The 19,543-nt window shown below is 41.8% G+C and overlaps 1 protein-coding gene across 1 annotated transcript in view; it reads left to right on the top strand.

The window, feature by feature from the left end:
- Window positions 1-19,543, top strand: part of LOC104279367 (ankyrin repeat and KH domain-containing protein 1) — a gene marked incomplete at its 5' end in the record, with an annotated part of 59,352 nt that overhangs the window by 18,861 nt on the left and 20,948 nt on the right. Inside the window, 8 exons of the mRNA XM_009876634.1 lie at window positions 96-198; window positions 8,580-9,323; window positions 16,345-16,490; window positions 16,652-16,763; window positions 17,584-17,729; window positions 18,620-18,762; window positions 18,795-18,810; window positions 19,530-19,543. The exon at window positions 19,530-19,543 is cut by the window's right edge and continues 208 nt beyond it. Of these exons, the coding sequence (XP_009874936.1) occupies window positions 96-198; window positions 8,580-9,323; window positions 16,345-16,490; window positions 16,652-16,763; window positions 17,584-17,729; window positions 18,620-18,762; window positions 18,795-18,810; window positions 19,530-19,543 (1,424 nt within the window). The remainder of the gene's footprint in view (window positions 1-95; window positions 199-8,579; window positions 9,324-16,344; window positions 16,491-16,651; window positions 16,764-17,583; window positions 17,730-18,619; window positions 18,763-18,794; window positions 18,811-19,529) is intronic.

A 19,543-nucleotide genomic window follows, 5' to 3' on the forward strand; every position in this document is an offset into this window, starting at 1 on the left:
TGCTGTACAAATGTCTTTGAATCAACACCTCAAGATCTGGTCCATTCATAAAGTGTTTTCTTAATCTGACTGTGTGTCTGTGGCTTTGTTTTAAGGTTCCCCGTGTACCAGTGCATACACTTGCTATGGTTGTACCTCCCCAGGAACCTGACAGAACCCCTCAAGAGAACTCGCCACCTCTCTTGGGAGTGGTGAAAGGTTAGTATGTAGCCACTCAGAGAATAGATGCAATTTGGAAACTGGTAGGCTGGGGAGAATTTTATAGGAGCTTATGCATAGTATAGTCCACTCTCATCGGTTCTTCAACACCTCTAAGTATAACTTCAAAGTATTTTATATAGTGCATAGTTTTTGCTTATATTCTTGTATTCTACAGTATAGTTACACTGGTTATTCTGATTTGATTATGCTTATTCTAATTTATTAGAATTATGCTTATTATTATATATTTTTTTGGAAGAACATGATTGTGGTAACTGCTGTACTGCAGACTGATAAAAAACATCAGGTGTGATGTTAACTTCTGAATAATGTACATTGGTCCTCTAGAATAGCTGTAACTATTATCCATGAACTCGATATATCAACTTCTGTTCCTACGCTAGCAATGCAAACGTATTGACACTCTAAAATGCCAATGCAGAGGTACTTCCAGGAGAACTTTTCTTGCATTAGTAATAGTACTCTTGTAAGTGATCCTAACATCAGGGCTTTTGCTTTGAAGATGGTTGAACTAACTGGTTAAAACTTCTTGCAGTCATTAAATGGCAAATTTAGTAGTTTGTTTCCAGCTGTGGATTCTGTAACAAATTCTTCATGTCTGCTAAGTCAGCTCAGAAAGAGAAGCAGATCTTCAAGTGGAAAAGTTACAAGCTGCAGCTCCTAATGATTTACAGTTTTGGGCAGAGATATTAAATATTAGGGTATCCAAAGCTCTCTTAGGTAGCTTTACTTAATTCCTTCCTTCTGGAAGTGCTCAGTGCTTCCTAAAATGAACAGACAAACAAAGCTCACAGGCACAACTGAGGGAAGCAATTGTGTGCCGAGTGGCGATTAAGTGTGCAGCTGTGACTCTCTCCGTGCATATATGCCATGTGTGTGACTTCTCAAATGCAGTTATTGTGTCATTTTCCTGGGATGTGCAGCACTTGCTGTTTTGGATTACATAAAAATTAGTACCAGATGAAAAGAATATGCAACTTCTTTTTCATATGAAATGGCAAAAAGCTATATACCTGTGTGTGTGCCCTTAGAGTTAAATAACTATTAGTATTGCAAAGTGGGGTGGTGCTCTGAAAGTACAGTTTGTGATGTACAGGAATCAGTGAGAGTTTAGGTGATACTGAGTCAGAAGACTGAAGTTATACACATGGTCTCATGCTATTTAATCAAATCATGAAAAGCATACAGTTGACTAGTTTAAGAAATAGCTTTCATTAAAAAACCCAACACCTTGCTGCTTTAGGCATGGTTTTAGCAGTACGGTGTTGCTGGAACTGGCACAGAGGGATCTAGTTGTTCTCAGTGTTTCTGGATACGCTTCACGCGTGTGAGCAAAGCTGATTTATAGTGCATCGCAGGAGATGCAGGAACCCGGAATGTGTCGCTGGGCTGATGAAGCATTCCTGTAAACACCATGCAAAGCTCTTGTGCATCTCGGATCTTTAGGGGAAAAATGGTATTTTTGTGATAAACGCCATGTGATCATTGTAGTGATATCACTTTGCTACTTCACCTGTGATAGAGTTAGTGTTCTTTGCTGAACTTCCATTCTTAACTTTTGTTATACGCACGTGGCTTCAATGTACCAGACCTTCATCACTGGACTTCTTGGGAGATGAGGGGCAAAAGAGGTGCCAATAAAGGCATGTTCCTTTTTTCCATGGGTGCACGGGGAAAGCACCCATAAGTTCTTACATAACAAAATTGTTTATCCTGGGAAAGACAACTTTCTTGCCTTCACAGTTAGAGGTAGCCCCCTGAGTTTTTTGCATGACTACTTAGGGAAAGGAGAGGAGCACCTGGCCTTTGTAACTTCCACAGAGTCTGAGTTTTGAGGGCCTGTGTTACTTTTACAAGAAATGCAATAGTAGCAACTCATTTCTTGAAGAGCTCTTGGCAAGTCAAGTGTGAAACTGGAATACACTTGTATGTTATTGTAGCGATTCAAACACAGTGTGAGATTTTTAAAAAGGAGTTTATGGTCTAATTTTGAATTACATCATTATTCTTCAGTAAAATAAGAAGGCATATGCAGTAATAGCCATTTGAGTAATTATTTTGGCAAAGGATTTTAATATTATGTTTAGCAGGTGAAGGCGATAGGCAAATGTGTAACATCCTAGATAGCTGGAGAAAAATCAGGGGAAATAAGCAGAATTAGTTCACAGGGCTGAACAGACCTCAAATCTTAGGTGCTTGGGAAGGACTGTTTTCAGTACATGACATTAGCATGTCGCAATGTCCATGTAAAAGTGAAATCCCAGGCCGGTTCAGCTCAGTGCTTTCCTGGGGAGAGGCAGGAGATCCCCTCCTGGGTGTTCAGTGCTTGCTGCCGCCCTTGGTTGAGCGTGGTCAGGTTGCTCAGCAGTGACTGTGATGCAGCAGCTCAACACGGAGAGACTTTTGGCTAGAAAAAACAATGCTGGAGGCTCTCTCTTGCTTTGCACTGTTGGGGGTAAAGCGCGGTGGCTGTGCTGCAGCTCCAAGGGCCCCCATCCTGGTTCCTCAAGGTGAGGGCATCGCCGTGCCCAGCACGTGGAATGGTCCAAAGCAGTGTTGTTGGATTTCTTCAGGAAATCTGCCAGTGTGATAGTGTTGCACATGATAATCTGCTCTAGTTTGGAAAAGCAAGCTAATATTTAGGAAGAGGGGCACCTGACGCTCCCGGTGGTGCGTGTGATTCTGCCTTAGGCTTTGGCAGAGCCCGCCAGGTGAGCGCAGCGACGGGAACCCACGGTGTGTTCTTAGAACAGTGCTGAGAAGCAGCAAGCTTGGGCAATGAGGAGGTGCTCAGAGAGTCTGTGGAAAGCAGCAAGATTGGTTTTAGTCAAAATATTTGAACGGTGTAAGGTGTTTTTAAATATGTCAAAATTTGAAGTCGTGTATATTTGGAGGCTGAGGAATCAGTTATTTTTTTCAGTTTTTCTCCAGATTTGTTTTACTTCCTAGCTAATCTGAAATTGTGTTTAGAGATGAACTAGTTGGCCTTAACTGAGTGCTTAAAACCTATCAACATGCTGTAATCAGACTTTTCTGCTGTTGTTTTTAAGCGAGCAGTACCTTGCAACGTTTCTCACTTGGGGTGCATCGTTTTTTAAATTCCACAAGACCTGATAGTCTTAAGTTATTCATGTGAAAGCTGCTTACATCTGCCTGTGATCCCTGGGAAGGAGACCCAAGTTGCTTTAAAGGTCAATCGTTCAAGTTGAGCGTGATTTTTGGAATCTGTAAGCTTTTCAAGTTCGACCTTCAATATACGGTGTCCCCTGTGTCCCTGTGCTAAATCTAACAGGCTTAGAAAAAGAAGAATATCAATAGCTACAAATGCAATTAATTTTTTTTTTTTTTTACTCCGGTATCTGACTTTTATGCCTAATACTGAGTTATGTACTGGCAAAGATCTCATAAAACGTGTGCTTTAATTGAAACAGGGATCAGGGTAACAGCAAAACTGGAAGGATTATGTTGTTCTCATTGAGGTGAAGGCATTACAAAGTAAGCAGAGGTTCTTGCTTTTCCATCCTGACTCCTTCCACACTCCTCTGCTGCACGCTCCACCTGCCTCGTCATTATTTCACGTGCTTTGACATCTTCTGATTGACTCTTGCCGTTTCCTTCACGTTTTCTACCTGGATCAGCAGCTGACCTGGTTATCTGGGATGAGGTCGCAAGTGAAACATCACAGTCCATGCCTCGTGGCTCTCAAACGTTGCTGATACTCTCTCAGCAGATTTTAAAGACTTGTTACTCTTTTTACAAATCTTCAGCAGTGCAAGCAGATGATTCAAAACCAAGACACGTGTGTAGGTCCTCGAGAGCACAAGCATGTAAAAATCTGTTTGCGGTGATTTGTGAAATTCTGCTCCTTTGAAGCTTCAGTCACCTGCTTGCCATCAACTGATTTAATTACATCTTAGTAATTTCCCAGTTAGATACTGTCAAGCCACCAGAGGAAACTTGGGAAGAAGGCTGAGATTGGAGAGTAACTCAGATTTTTGAATGGCAAAAAATGGCTTGATCTCAGCCGTGCAATCCTTGCCTGCTAGATATTGTTGTGCTATCCCCCCCACGTTTTTCATAGGAGTAGCTGCAGGGATGAGAAAAGATTGGCAAAAAGATGTGAAAACACAGACTCATCTGATCACAAACCTCCACAAATCGTCCTGTTCTTCTTTACAAAGAAGAATAAAGTTATGTGTGATGCAGCAGGTGAATATACTTGGGAAAAGCGGGCTATAGCTTTTGTTGCCCAGCTAGCCAAATTCTATTTCACTTTGCATTTGTGTGTATGTGGATTGACTGTTTCCTAAGGTTCTTAAACCTGAATTTCTTACTGGTATGAATTACAGTTAAACACAGAATTTTCATGAAAATTGAATATTGAGGGCATTTTGTTCCTACTGATGAGGCTGGTGAATTTTAATTGCAAACTGCAATTCTAACTCTTGACTTATGGGCAAAATCAGGTTTTAAAAAAAAGGAAATAAACAAAAGTATCCAAACAGTGGACAAACAGCTCTGTTAACAAAGCACAGAGATCTTAGTATTTCTGCTTCCTTTTGTGACCTTTTGTGAAGTGAGGTACAGGCTGAGTCTGGATTTTTAGTTGGTTGTTGTGGGGTTTTTTGTTTTTTGTTTGAGTTGTAGGTAATATAACCTAACCAGGGTCACATGGGGATTGATACAGATTTACATCCTAGGTATTGGTTCCAGCAGAGAAGATGTATTTGAATCTACAAATGTGTGTCACACAGTTGACTTTTTTTGCTGTCAGTTTTGGGGGGTTTTTATGCTGGAAAAATTGTTTGAAACTGTTTGGATTTGGATCCTTTTTTTTTTTTTTAACAACTCTAGAAATGAAGGGGCTGTCAGCAAGTCCCCAAGTTTCATCTAATAAAAAGCAAAGTATAAAATGACTGTTTCAGGTGGTACCCAAGATGAAAACTGCTAAGCCAAAATGCAAGTTGTGTTGACAGAAACTTCCTGAAGAGTTTAATGGATTGTAAAAACAAAATTCTGGTCTTTTTAGTTTTCTGAAAAGACCTTACAAATAAAATAATAATTTACCTTAAGCTCCCATTGCGTGCTCTAGAGTACAACAAATGTCTGCCTATCCTTAATCAATTAGTGCTTTCAGCGCAAGATCTGAACTAGACTTGGTAAGCAAATTGCTCACCTGCTTCGTGTTTTTCAGACACTTCCTTGGAGTAAACCTCTCAGGCCTCACACTTGCAGAGGGCAGCGCAGGTACCTGCTGTGCTGCTGTTGTGGGGTACGAGGCTGTTGTTCGGGCGGTAGCAAATGTAGATGGTACCTCTAATAACAGTGTCCTTGGAGTCACTAAGTTAGTTTTAGACAGGTTTTTTTAGGACCAATAGCATCTCACCTGTGCTGCTCTGTTCATGGTGAAAGGATGTATAAATTACTTGTTCTGTGGGAGAAGACATCCTAGGGAGTAGAAGTCAGGGCAAGAAGAGCCAGTTCCTTGAGAATGTGCAGGATGAAGTACGGTACCAGGCTTGTCTGTAGGGAGCAACCCTGTGAAGAATGAATGCGTTTTTGAGCAAATTTACATTAGAAGAGTTGAATTGCTTATGAGAGTTACCTGAGGACTATAAATACAAAAGTTACTTGCTCATGATGTCTAGGTCCTTTCAAAGTTACTTGCAGCCAGAAGGCATTAAAACCTGGTAACAGTGTCCTCCCTGCAAGTCTTACTGCATTTACATATTTCAAAAATGAAAGTGTAAAACAGTGTCTCTTTCATAATTATGTACTAGAATAGGCATGGTATTTTGCAGGGTATTGCAACATAGAAGATATTTGTATAAAATAAGAAATTGATGATATTATATTACAACGTTTACATATTCAAAGCTACCAACAGCATCTTCTCCACTTCTGGTTTGAACTGGCTGTTGAGGTGGGCACATCAGGTTTAGCAGATCTTTTTCCTACCCCTTGCCCTCTTTTGCTGTCCCCAAGATTACAGGTTGCAATTCTTTTCTTGTGTGGAGAGGGTGATCTGGAACCTGCAAAGTAGCCCTGCTAACTAATTAGAAACTGATTAGTAAATCTCTGCACCTCTTCTGGAACTTGAGAGCTCAGCTCTTCATTTGCTGTTTGTCTTCAGAAGCTGCCCCAACTTCTTGTGACAATCCCTGCTCTGAGCCACTGCCCCTGGTGAGACCAGCTTCAGCTCCTCTGCCCCGGCCGGCTCTGGGTACGAGGCTGCTCTCCAAACCTGTCTCTTGTGCTGGTAGAAGCATTCCTGGGGCAGGCTTGTTTTCTCCTCACATGGGATTTGAGGGGGATGACTTTAGTACTTTGTTATTGGGGGGCTGTTTGAACCACAGCTTTTTGTTCTCCTGGTGTGATGGAAGCTGCCCGGAGCTGCCAGGCTGTGGGATTGCGATGTGTTTCGATGGAAGTGATGGATCTGGCAGCCTTAGGAGCAAGCTTAAACACAGCGCTGCAAAGGGTCTCATCATTGTCGTGTCTTAAAGAGGATTTGCAGTTGGGTCACTCCAGTGTTTCTGGTACTTCAGCAGTGGAGCACCTTAGTTTCAAAAGATATGGGCAAGCATTCAGAGATTTTTTTGGCTAGTGCAAATTTATTTTTCAAGAGTGGTCTGCAAAACTTACAAGTCAAGGTTTTTAAAATGAAAGGATAACTCTGTAAACTACAAAACCAAATAGCCAGCAGCTTATCGCAGGTGTGAGCTGAACATCCACCAGCCAGCACAAAACAAGCGATGGCTAAACTGGGGTCAGAGTCTTCTGAGAAACTCTCGTGGTTGGAGTAGGTGTTGAGCTGGAACTGCAGACCTGCGCAAGGCAGCTGTGGAAAGTGCTGAGCTGGGGAAAGAGCTTACTGGAGGGTGTCTGCAGGGTTTGTGGGATGCTGGGCTGTTTTCCTCACGTTTCCCTTAAATTAAAATACAGTTTGCTTTCACTTCAGAGAGTCTGGTGAAGGTATTCCACACAGAGTTGGTCCAGTTCTGGTTTAGTATTTGTTCTTTCTCTTTATAACAGAAAATACGCTTTTAAAAGAACGTTCTCATGTTCGTTTGCTTTCTCAATTAGTTCCTCCAAAAAAAAAAAAAGATTTATTTCAGAATGAGGTGTGTATGATTTCAGTTTTGACAGCAATGTAAAGTGATGTCGCTTGTGAATTGGTATTTTGGTGGAGGGCTGAGAGAGAAATAAATCGGTGTTAGGAAGCTTAATCCTTCCCGAGCGAGGGACTGATCTGGGACTTAGTTCTTGCATCCAGGTTTTCACTTAACTGTGTGATGTTTAGATATCTTTATTAAGCCATGGCTCAAACTGTACATAGTTTGAATTCTCCTTTTAATGGTTAATTGTGCAAGTCTGCTTTGTAAATATTCGAGCAGCTTTTTTTCCAAGCTATGTATATCACTGTTTGCATATAGGAAAGGAGTGTCAGTGCAGAACATTATTTGATCATTTTAAAACCTTCAATGCTTTTAATTAGTTTCTTAACACTGAATTCGTAATGGGTATTTCAGCACTTCATAGATTCCTGTAGGTACGATCTGACCGGAGGTTTCACAGATGTGACTTTCAGGAGAGCAGCCTTGGGTTGGGAAGGCAGTGAGCGCTTGGAGCAGCGCTGCCCTGGCTTCATGTTCCTTGCTAGATCCATGTCGAAGAGTGTTGGGGGTTTTTAACTCTTAACAGTGAGCAGAGCTGTTAATTTGTTACTGGAGAGTGGGCGGCTGTTAATTAATCAAGCTGTTAATTTTGTCTCAGAACAAGTTGCTAAAGCTTCCGAAGAAATTTCTATATGTTAAGGCTGCACTGGCAGGATTCTGTTTGTCATGTAAAGGTGGAATGCTGGTTGGAGAAACACTAGATCAAAATACTGTCCTTGCTGCAGAGTTAGTCTTCTCTCAAATATAGGCTGCTTTTGCTTGTAACCTTGCTGTTGGAAGTTAGCCTCTGGAAAACAGTTTAATTTCTCTGCATACCAGAACAGCTCTGGGAACTCAGTAAATTATTTAAATTGCTTTGCTTGTCTTGCTGATTTCAATTCCCAGATGCACCGTCACGTATGTCAGAAACCGTGAAGGTCCCTTATTCCTTAAGATGAAAATTGCTGTGTTCAAAGGGATATTAGGATCAATATTGAAAATCCAACATGTGCTTTGTCCTTTCTTAACGTGGAGTGTAGGGTTTACCTTTCTGTGGTTTGACAGATGTGCAGTGTTAGTTGTAAAGATTTTTTTATTATTATTTTTATTTTTTACCTTTTTTGTTTTTTTGGTGGGTGAGAGGGGAGGTTTGGGGTGTCTTCAGCATGGCATTTTTTCAAACATTTTTCATGTGCTTAGGTGCATCCAAGCAGAAGTCAAGTTCCCTGCAGGTAGCAGATAAGGACCTACTGCCACCTTTTCACCCATACCAGCCTTTGGAATGCATAGTAGAAGAGACTGAAGGCAAGCTGAATGAACTTGGACAGAGAATTAGTGCTATTGAAAAAGCACAACTTAAATCATTGGAATTAATTCAAGGTGAACCTTTAAATAAGGATAAGATTGAAGAACTTAAAAAGAACAGAGAAGAACAAGTACAGAAGAAGAAGAAAATATTGAAGGAGCTGCAGAAGGTGGAAAGGCAGTTGCAGATGAAAACCCAACAGCAGTTTACCAAAGAATATTTGGAGACCAAAGGTCAGACAGACACAGCACTTCCCCTGCAGCAACAGTGCCCACTTACAGGGGTCTTCCCAGAAGTGGAAGCTGATAAGGGTCTGCCAGAGGATAACTTTGCAGGGTTACCTCAGGTTGACACAATCTTGTCTAAAGATGACGAGCAACAACAGTCTCCACCACCCGCTGAACAAATAGAGTTTGTCCCTATCCAGCCTTTGCCAGCACCGCAATGTAATTTTTCTGGTAATTTAGGTTATAATGGGACAGAGTCTCTTGAACTTCAGAAAGCATTAGGGAATCAGCAGAATGTAGGACAGCAGCAGCAAATTGCTGGGCAGGGGCTCTTAGTTCAAGAACCAGACGGATTAATGGTTGCCACTCCAGCACAGACGCTTACCGACACTCTTGATGACCTAATAGCAGGTGGGTTAAGAAATATACCTATTTTTGCATTGATTTGTGTGCTCAGTTTCCCTCTTTCTCCTTCCCTCCAAAAACATCTTGGGGCTTTCCAGTTTGGGAATACTTGCTTAAGAATAAAGTTCCTGATTAGTGCTATTAATCCTAACAGTGACTTCCCATTCTAACATGAGGCTTTTAAATATCTTTTTTCCAAAATGCAAAACTTCCTGTACTGGAGACCTGTTTTAGCCCCTTTGGCCTCATCTTTCTCTGTGCTTCTTTAAAAGGCCTTATAGCGAGTCGTTTAGTAGTGCCCATCAGGAAACCTTGAAAGCGTGACAGTTTGATATCTTCTGTAGAATTTTCTGTGCCTCAGTGACTTTCTTCAGTGTAGTAGCCATCTCTAGGAAAAGCCCAACTATTGTCATTTGCATGGACCTTGCTGCTCAAGGTGTTGCTGTGGTTCAAACACAACCTGGAGTCTGCACACAACCGCTCAGGTCTGTAATGGCTTGTATTTTCAGAACCCCCTCTAAACCCCGGTTGTTGTACAGGAATATCTGCTTGGTAGATGTAACGTGTGTCAAAACTGTGACCTGCTACCTGGATGCGAAGCAGAAATCTCAGCCTCCTCCCACTTGTTGGTAACGGTGTGAAGAGGAGTGGATGTTCCCACATGTTGGGTTGTGTGAGTCCCCTTGGGGAACAAGAGGAATTGTTTCGGTTGACCTTATGTCTTGGGTTTGACTAGGACTGATGTTTGCCGCTGGAGGTATGTAGGATATAGCTGGTGTTGTTTGGTCTGTAGTTTCTTTTTTTTTAATTTGATGTTTTTCAACTTTTTCTTTGCACCTCGTGTCTGTCCCTCAGCCTTTATTTTCCTGTCTTTCCCCCAGCCTCGTAGTCACTGCCCTGTCCTCTTCAGTTCATCCCAAGGATGTAGAAATGTGCAGTGAGACCCTATGCCAGCCATTCCTGTGAACTTGTAGAATGGTAATTGCATTGAGCTCATGCAAGTCGAGACTTCCTGCAACTTTGCAACCTCCCGTGGAAACCACAGTTGGCGGAGTAGCGCGGTGTGTTGTACCAGCTCCCGGCAGCTGTTGGGTGTAATTCAAAGAAATCCTCTCATTCGTAGAGAATCAGTTTTGGGTTCCCCCTTTTCTGGCACAGCATGCCTCCCTCCATCTCTGCGGTGCTCTTCAGAGTATTCAGCCAACAATGAAACAAAAACGCAGTTGGATTACTCTTGATTTGTATTACCTGAGATTTGGTACTGGAGTGTGTGAGGAGGGAAGTTAAGTCGGAACGGTTACTGCAAAACGTAATCAACAAGGGCTTAATCTTTGGAGTAGTTCCTGACAATTTAACGTATCTAGCAGAAGACTGAGGAGTATACACCTTCCCTGGTTAGCGGCTGCATGTATTACATCCAAAATATTCAGTGCTCCCAAAATGAAAACATGCTGCAGTCAGCTGAGCGCGAGAACTGTGCTGTTGGAAAAAAGGCTGCAACCAACCAGAAAAATTGCATCTTAAAAATGATTGCAGAAACCTTGACTACGCATTGGTTCATTTTCTTGAAACCATTTACTGGCTTTGCTAAGACATTTTTTGCTAAGAAATGAGATTTGCTCATTTCAAGAGTTGATACAAGTAGCATGTTCTTCTACAATTATTAGAAACTGCATTTACGGAAACATAACTCAAGGGAACTTCAGCTGTCCAATTCCAGAGGCTCCTGCAAAAATACATTGATGTTGCTTTCCTAAGAATTTCAGAAGAAAATATATTCTAAGTTTTTTTTGCTTTTCTCCTCCAAAAAAAATGTAGGAAGAAATATAGATGTTTTGCTCACTTTATAAATCCAGATTGCCAAAAAGTGACGCCTGTGTAAATTAGAATCTTTCTATATTTCAAATTTCTGTACATTTAAAACCAAACTGAAAATCTACCTACTCGTACTCCAGACTTTGTTCCGTATTTAAAACACACTTGACCTTTTTCCACAGACTTACCCATCAGTTCTGCATTTTGCAGAGACAGTTTGAGCAACAGAAGCTGTTATGAGAACTGATTTGTACATACATGCTGCAGATGCCCAATACAATTAAGGGGCTGGTGCCCGGTGCATGGGACGTCTGTCTCGAAGTCCTCTCACCCTGGCAGGTGCCAGCAAAGGGTCTCCCTTGCTCACCGTCCCCCTGGTGGAGCTGCAGTGTGGTAGTGGGTGACTCTTGGTTTAGAGGATGTATAAACATTTGCCTTCCTGCTGATGGTCTCCTTCTGAAGAACAGAGAAATGTTAGATGAGCTTTTTTCCCTCTGTGCCGAAATACCTTTTACTGTTGCTCTTACCAGTGAGGATGCAAGAGGCACGTTTTTCAAAGCCTCGACTGAGACAAGTTGTGAGGGAGAAGTTGCATTTCTACAAAGCCTCAAATCTTTAATTTGCTTACTTACTTAATGGTGACAACGTGCGTAAATGGAATACTTCTCTTGCCAGCCTGCTGGCATGCTTTGTTGGCTGCTGGCTGGGGAGGTGGCAGATGTCAAGGTGTGAAGTGCTGGCTGCCAGTCAGTCCCTGCTGGATGTGTACCTGCATCCCTTCGTGCCTAAAGCTGCGCTGAAGTAACCAGGTAACCTTTGGAAAGTCAGGTAAAATCTAAAACCGAAGCAGCTCTTTCCACTCCAGAATGTTTTGGTTGTAGTGGAGTTCGTTTAGACGTGCTGAAGCAAATGTCTTTCAACTAATCCCATCTTTGGAGGTGTGACTTGTTACAGTCAAAATTCTAACTGGGTTTACGAAGGAGATATAGACATTGTGCAGCTTAGAGTGAGGAAGCAGTAAGTTGTTTTGGATTGGATCTTCCAATAGAAGAGGACATTTTGGATATAATTTTTGGTACCCAGTACACGTTTGATTTGAATCTTGAAGCGTCTTATATTACATAGTTGGAATTTCATTTCACTTCATAGACATTTACTGTAGTAGATTTCTTTGTTCACAGTATGTGAATTGAGCCTTTTTTGCTGGTTTTAGGGTATTCAAGATGACAAACTTTTTCTTTGTTGCTAGGTTTTGTCTCTAGCTGGAATATCTTTGCTCCTGTTTGTTCTGCTCACATGGTTTTTTTAGTCAGCAGGTGGCATCTCTGTGTGCTTCTGTCTGACTCTCCTCCTGTGTTTTGAGAAAATTTATTGATATTTCAGTCTGAAATTCTGATTATAGTTGATTATACAGAACTGTGATATTTTAAGGTAATTATCTGGAAGGTGACATCTGAGTTACTCTATTTAGGATTGCTGTTTGGAGTAAAACCAGTTACGAGGATAATCTGGAGTGAGAAATGGTGACTCATAGAACGATTGTAGTTACCAGCGTGCAAAAGCTTCTGTGCAGCAACACGTTACTGAGAGGCTGCGTGGACAGGGTGACAAACTGCTTGATCATGAAAAAAGGATTGTTTTCTTTGTCCTGAAAATCCCACTTCCTCTGAGGAAAGGGGAACTGAAATGCAACATCCAGGCCCATGGCATGGCAATTAGAGGTCGATGCAGTTTCACAGGAAACTATGATCTCATCCAGAGCTGCTTGCTCGAGGTTCTACCTATGCCTCCAGAGTTGTACTTGGAAAAAATACCAAGTTCTTTCTTCATTTTGTTTTACTCCTGTATCCTGTGATATTTTTTCATAACTCTGGAATACAGTCATCCATGCCTTTGGAGATGTCTTCAGCTTCACAACAATTCAAAGAAAGTCCCTGGGGAAATTTGCAAGCCCTCCTTCAAATGTGGGGAACCCAGATTTTGTCATGGATTTTTTTTTTTTTAATACAAGTCTTTTGAGTATTGAAATCTATGGAAATATACAAAACCTACATCACAAAATAGGTATTTTATAAAGATCTGAGGTACACATTGTGAAAAATTTATTTTATTTTTTAGTTTGGTTTTTAAACAATACCTGGCTGGCTGTGTTACAGGTATCCTTTCTGGTAAAAAGACCAAAAGGCCTGTTCAGTAGGAAGCAATCTGCATGTTGGAAAGTTTTCCACCTTGTCATCCCAGAGGATGAAAGCAGCACATTTTTCATGTAGAGATGCTGAAGGTTATCATCCCCCATGGTTGGTTTAGCCTCCCCCAGTGAACTTTTCCTCTGGAGTGTGGGCAGTGCCGATGCTGCCGAGTCCTTCCTGTGTTATTGCCCGTGATTGAGACCAAAGTCTGGAGTGGGCGTGGTGCACCGATCCTTGGGGACAATCCACGTGAACTGGTGCTGTGGGTATGACCTGCTGAAGACTAGGGGTAGGCAAGACATCCTCCTCTTCCCTGGGTCAGATGCCAGACGGATGAAGCCGTCCCTGAGGGCATGGCCAGGCTTCTTCTGGAAGCAGGAGGCAGAGCAGAGGCTCTTTCCCGTGTGTCCCATCAGCAGGGCAACGTCACGTCTCTGGACTGGGCTCGCAGGAGCAGTAGCTGTCCTTCCTCCCGTGACTGAAGTTGCTAATCCAGAAATAGGGGTTAACTCAAATTTCATACACACGTGTGTGAAGGGATTTGGAACTGTTGTTGCAAGGTCGTCTTTGAGTTTAAAAACTTTTATGTTGTGTAATCTGGGCTGAGCTAAATCAGCCCCATGAGACTGGAGGTGGAAGTTCTCGGACATGTTTTGCTTCTCAGAGCGTGTTGATGCTCCATTGGGCCAGCTTGCCAGCCTCACTAAGGAAACAGAAAATTGCACTTTAAAAAACTCTGCAGTTTTGTAAACTCAGTAGTTATAGATGGGATGATTAACCAGGGGGCATTGTAGGATTATTTGTTGTTACATTTTATTTTAAACAAGAGTTTGGAGTATCAGCACAGGATTTATCTGCATTTCTGCTGCCATTGGTGTGCTCTTACCACGTTTGACGTTATTATGCATGTGAAGTGCTGAGTGCATACTCATGTTTCAAACACATGATGAAAATCTAAAGTATGCAAGAAATACTTGGACATTTTCAGTCATGATTGTGAAATGTAGAGAATTTGTGGAACCTGTAGCGGCAAAACGGAATATATTACTTTAAAGATCCTTAAACTGATTCAAGTGAAGTCCCTCTGTACACCCTTGTTTTATATGCACAGTGCATGCACATGTTGTAGGGTTTTTTAACATGTATCTATAGCTGCAAGATCTGACAGCATTGAGCCAGTGTCTTACATGAGGAAGGACCCATCTGATTTAAGTCCTTAACAGGGTGATTTGGCGTCTTGTATTTTGGAATGAGTAATCTTTTGAAATCCAATTACTATCTTGCACTTCAGTGTATTAAGCAAGAAAACAATTGTGTTGCATTAATTAATGCTCATCTGCTGCTATAAGTGGTAACCCATAGTGAGCAGATGAAGCGTGGGAGCTTTTGTATTTGAAACTTTTAATACAGACCTGGTGTGCTCGTGAAGGTTGTAACGTGAAGCAAAAGTCAGCTCAGAATTCCAATACAGTCCTTGGTTGCTTAAATGTGGTAACCAGGTGTTAATGCTGGGTTTTGACTCTGTGCTAGGGAGAATATTTTAAACAGTACAATTGAAAACTTTCACCTCCCAAAATTTCAGTGACAACCCCTCTCCGTACTTCTGGAACCCAACTGCAGTGACCCATCAAAACCTGCTCTAGTCTGTTTCCTTTGTCCCACGTGTGCAGTCCTGTAGGCTGAGTTAGTGGTGGTGGTGGTCACGTTGAGGATTCTTCTAAGACTCTTCCATCTGCGCTGTTTTCCTGTGTGTAACTGCTGCTATGTACTTTGTCAATGGAATCGGAAAGCTTCAGCTGGGAAAGGTTTGTAAAAAATTTCTGTTTAAGTTGTATGCAGGTTGGAGTTCGTCCCTTATCTTCACCAATTGCTCAGAACACTTGGACAAAAGCAAAATGCTGCTACTTACTTCTTACTTGCAGTTGTTTTCTAGCAGTTACTTGTTCCAGGAGTACTACAAAATACCGTGTGTTTCGGAAGTGTTAAAGCTAAGCAGGCTTTCTGTCTAATGAGGCGACACAGCACAGAATCCTGGCAGTCCAACAGGGACGGTACTTTTCAAGTCCAGCTGCCCCATCGCACAGATCGCTGTAGCTAAAGTTCTCTCGTAGCTGGTGCCTGCCCTGTCAGACCTTCCTGCCAAGTCAGCCTTCGAATGAGCCTTCGACTCCGTCGGGCTCCCCTTGGGCTCTCCTTTGGTTACAGAGGCAGGCAGAGGGCTTGGCCCCGTGGTGTGTGTGTGCAGGGATATTTTTCTCATTGTTCTGGTAAAACTTCATTTAGAACTAGATGAATAAAATCTGATTCTCAATTAGCAAATATTTTTTTTAAATTGCTATTTAAAAAAAAAAAAAAAAGATGATGAAGTTACATTCATTGTGTCCCTGAGCTGTGCTGAACCTTCAGGATGAAATCTGTTATGGGCTGTGGATCAATCAGAATAAATTTTAGGGGGCGCAGACAGTTTCCAGCTTTATTTTTGTGGACTGCCCCCTCCTCTCTGTTTCTCTTCCACCCTTCCCAGATTGTTTTGACTCAGAGACATGATTAACCCTGTATGTTGCTGTCAGTCATCTTGCTCTGAAAACCTTTTCTGGAGACTAGGTGTGCACTAACCTTTACGTGAAAAACTTGAAATCCGGACTTTTTCTGACCCTTAGGTTTCTGATTTAGGGAGAAATCATTTGCCTGCTTAGACTGAGCATATGATTAAACTCTAACAGGGGAGGTTACAATTTGAAAAGGATAACTAATAATCTTCATAATTTGTACATAATGCATACAGACTAATTCATAAAATTATTTTCTAACTTAACACAGTTTGGAGACGATGCTTACACTGTTTAACAGCTGGAAAGCTTCTTTGTGCAAGACACCTGCTCCTTTGTTTTTATGAACACTTAATTTGTTTCCTCCCCTTACGGTTTTGATATTAGCCCGGTGCAGCTTCACAGCACTAAATACTTTTCATATAAAACCTGGCATTCCTAAGAGCGGATCAGTAACACAGTGCTGCTTTTCAGCTGTGAATAGCAGAGTGCCCAGTGGCTCCGCCAGCTCCTCGCACGCTACCGAGTCCCCGACGCCAGAGCCTTGTTCGCAGGCATCAAGCAGCGTGCCCTCGCAGTCGGTGCTCCCCATGTATCCTTCCGTTGACATCGATGCACATGTGAGTAATTGCCATTGCTTTTGGCTGAATTTCCTTCTGATAAGTTCTGAAAGGGGAAAAAAATAATCTAAATAATCTAGCGCTATTTTAAAAATAGTAAAGTTCTCTTAAAGTATTGTTAATTTCTGAATATCTGCTTCTTTTTCTTCCCAACCATGAAGACTGAGAGTAATCATGACACTGCTCTGACCCTTGCGTGTGCGGGAGGTCACGAAGAACTTGTGTCTGTACTGATAGCTCGTGGTGCCAATATCGAACACAGAGACAAGAAGGGTAAGCTAAAACGCTACAACAGTCTGATCTGCAGCTTGAAACAGCAAATTTCAAATCAAGATTTGGGATTCCTTGCTTCGGAAAATGACCAAAGTTTGCAAAAATGTAGAATTGCATTCTTGCATTTGACATAGAACTATTGGCTGTATGAAGCCAGTGGCATTATATGCCTTTCTAGCTGTATTTTTGAAAGAAAGTGTGTCTGAGTGGTGTCTTAGGCAGATTTGCAAAACATGAAGCACTTTGGTCCTTACGATTCACCCACCACGAAAGACCTTAGCATACTAGATAGAGCAGCTCGTGAGGGTAAACACTAAATCATGGCTGACAACGGGGAACAGTTGCTGGGTTGTGCATCCTGTTGTCCCCAATAACAGAGTTCAGCAAAGCCTCAGACCTTTTAGAGCTGAGAGAAGAAAGCCACCACACCGCACTCCCGGGCACTCACAGTGACCACTGGAAGTCAACAACCCCTTCGCTTGTTGGAGCTTTGTTGAATAGGAATTAAGTTGAAAGCTGTGACTTCCTTAAAGAGATGAGTGGGTCAGATCTTAATCCAAACTGGCCAGTGCAAGCACTGTTTAGATGTCGTTTGGAGAGCCTTTAATTATGTCTGGCTGTGGTTAGAGTCTAGATGGGTCCGAGTCAGAAGGGGGCTGGGAAAGGGTCTGAGATGGTGACCAACACCAGGAAAGTGTAGGCCACCCAGTCCAAGGAAGAGATGTCTGACCAACAGAATTAACCCTTTTGTACATTTCTGCTCCTTAATAATACTGTTTTGATTCTCAAGGTTGCTTTTAACATGATCACTTGTTACTAGGTTTTACACCTTTGATTTTGGCTGCAACTGCTGGACATGTTGGTGTAGTGGAAATTCTTCTAGACAAAGGAGGGGATATAGAAGCACAGTCTGAGCGCACAAAGGATACTCCGCTCTCCTTGGCATGCTCTGGTGGACGCCAAGAGGTACAGACATGCTTGTTTTCAATAGATTTGAATTGGGTTTTTTGCACAGTGTTTTCCTTTTTTTTGGAAGGTTTCTAACCTGTATAGATGTAGCTAATTTAAGTCTTTATCTCCTTCCATGGGGAAAAGGAATTTTTTCTTTCCTCCCTTGGCTATCTCTTTTTTGTCCCTCTTTATATCTTTTTTTTTTTTTCCCTTAAGCTAGAATCTACCTCTTATATTTCTTGCTTTACAACTTGTGAGGCAGCCTTTTTTTCCTGGCTTATTTGAAAATCACCTACCCTAAGTTAGTAGTAAAGTGAGTCCCAGTAAAGTGCCGTACATGATCAGAAATGTTTTAATTCTTCCCCCTTTATGTCTCTTAAGCAGCTTCTGATGGAGGAGAGAAGACCTTTCTCATGCTTGTTCCGTTAACATCAGTCAGTCTGATTTTCACCATGTGTTTTGCTGGAAAGACCGTGTAATACAGATGGTCAAACTTGGCTCAAGTGTCATTTGAATTAAAGTTGTGGGAGTTTCTGAAAGAGTTTCTCAAACAGTGTTATTTGGGAGTGGGATAGGCCCCTTGTTTGCAAACACAGGATTCACAGGAAGAGCTTCACTTTAAAGCCTTGAATTTTTGATTAGGTAAAATAATCTTCTTGGAAGACAAGTGCTGCACTGCTACAACCCACGCAGCTCAGCCGATGTGTTCATCAGTTGCTAAGCGTGTACAGCACATACGTTCAAGTAAAGCAAAAGAGGATGGAGGTTTTCCTGCAGAATCTTTTCTGCCGATGATGGAAACTGGTAGCATACTAGAGGGTTTGAACATGTGGCAACACCCTTTCACTTGCTGAATAATAGCAAAGGCCACAATATGTCTTTTAATAAGCCTGCTGTCTTTTCAGGTTGTTGATTTGCTGTTGGCCCGAGGAGCAAATAAAGAACATAGGAATGTGTCTGACTATACGCCGTTAAGCCTTGCTGCATCTGGTGGCTATGTTAACATCATCAAGATTCTTCTCAATGCTGGGGCAGAAATTAATTCAAGGTAACATACCCTCTACACCAGGTGCCCTCCAGTACAGGCACTATGTTGGTGGCTGCATCCTCAGGCACGAGCTGGAATCTCTATTGCTCTCAGATCTCCTCCTCACAGCCTTTCTGCACCGATGTTATCCGTTATGTTCATGTTGTCTTAGTGCTTCTAAATTACCTTTTAACTGTCACAAACTTCATCTCCCTTATACCTGAATTTTAAGGGATTATTTTAGTCTGCAAACCTATTCACCCCCTTTCATTTTCCACTATTCTGGGACTTAGAAGTCAAACTGTTTCCAATAGAACCAGGTAAAGGAACCAGCCAAAGCACTCAGGGCAGCTCTGTGTGTTTGCAGATGCCTTTTTCAGTAAGAGGAACAAATTTACACAGATATGTCTCTTAAACCTCCTCTTTATTAATTTTAAGAAAACTTACACGTATTCTGTCACTGAAGTTAAAACTACAGCTATGCTAGAAGCATGTTTTTTTTCTGAATCAGTCAGATGCAGCCTTGTTTTTTAGTGTTTGTATTTTAAGGCTTATGTGTGCTTCAGCCATCTGAATGTCTAAAACCCGAAATGTATTTTCCTAGTTTATAAATTGCAGTTGTCTATTATATGCAGTTTTTCCTAATCAATTAAAAAAGGCTAGTATTTTAGGTCACTGTCCAGCTTAGTATATGTTCTGTGTTTCTTTCTGGCTTACAACAAAACATCTTGCACCTCTTAGATGCACTTACATTTGCCAGAGCATCCCTCGGGTTCTGGGCGCTGCAGTTTGTCTCTTTTCC

Source organism: Apaloderma vittatum, unplaced genomic scaffold (assembly GCF_000703405.1).
Source record: "Apaloderma vittatum isolate BGI_N311 unplaced genomic scaffold, ASM70340v1 scaffold3769, whole genome shotgun sequence".
Classification (NCBI taxonomy): Eukaryota; Metazoa; Chordata; class Aves; order Trogoniformes; family Trogonidae; genus Apaloderma; species Apaloderma vittatum.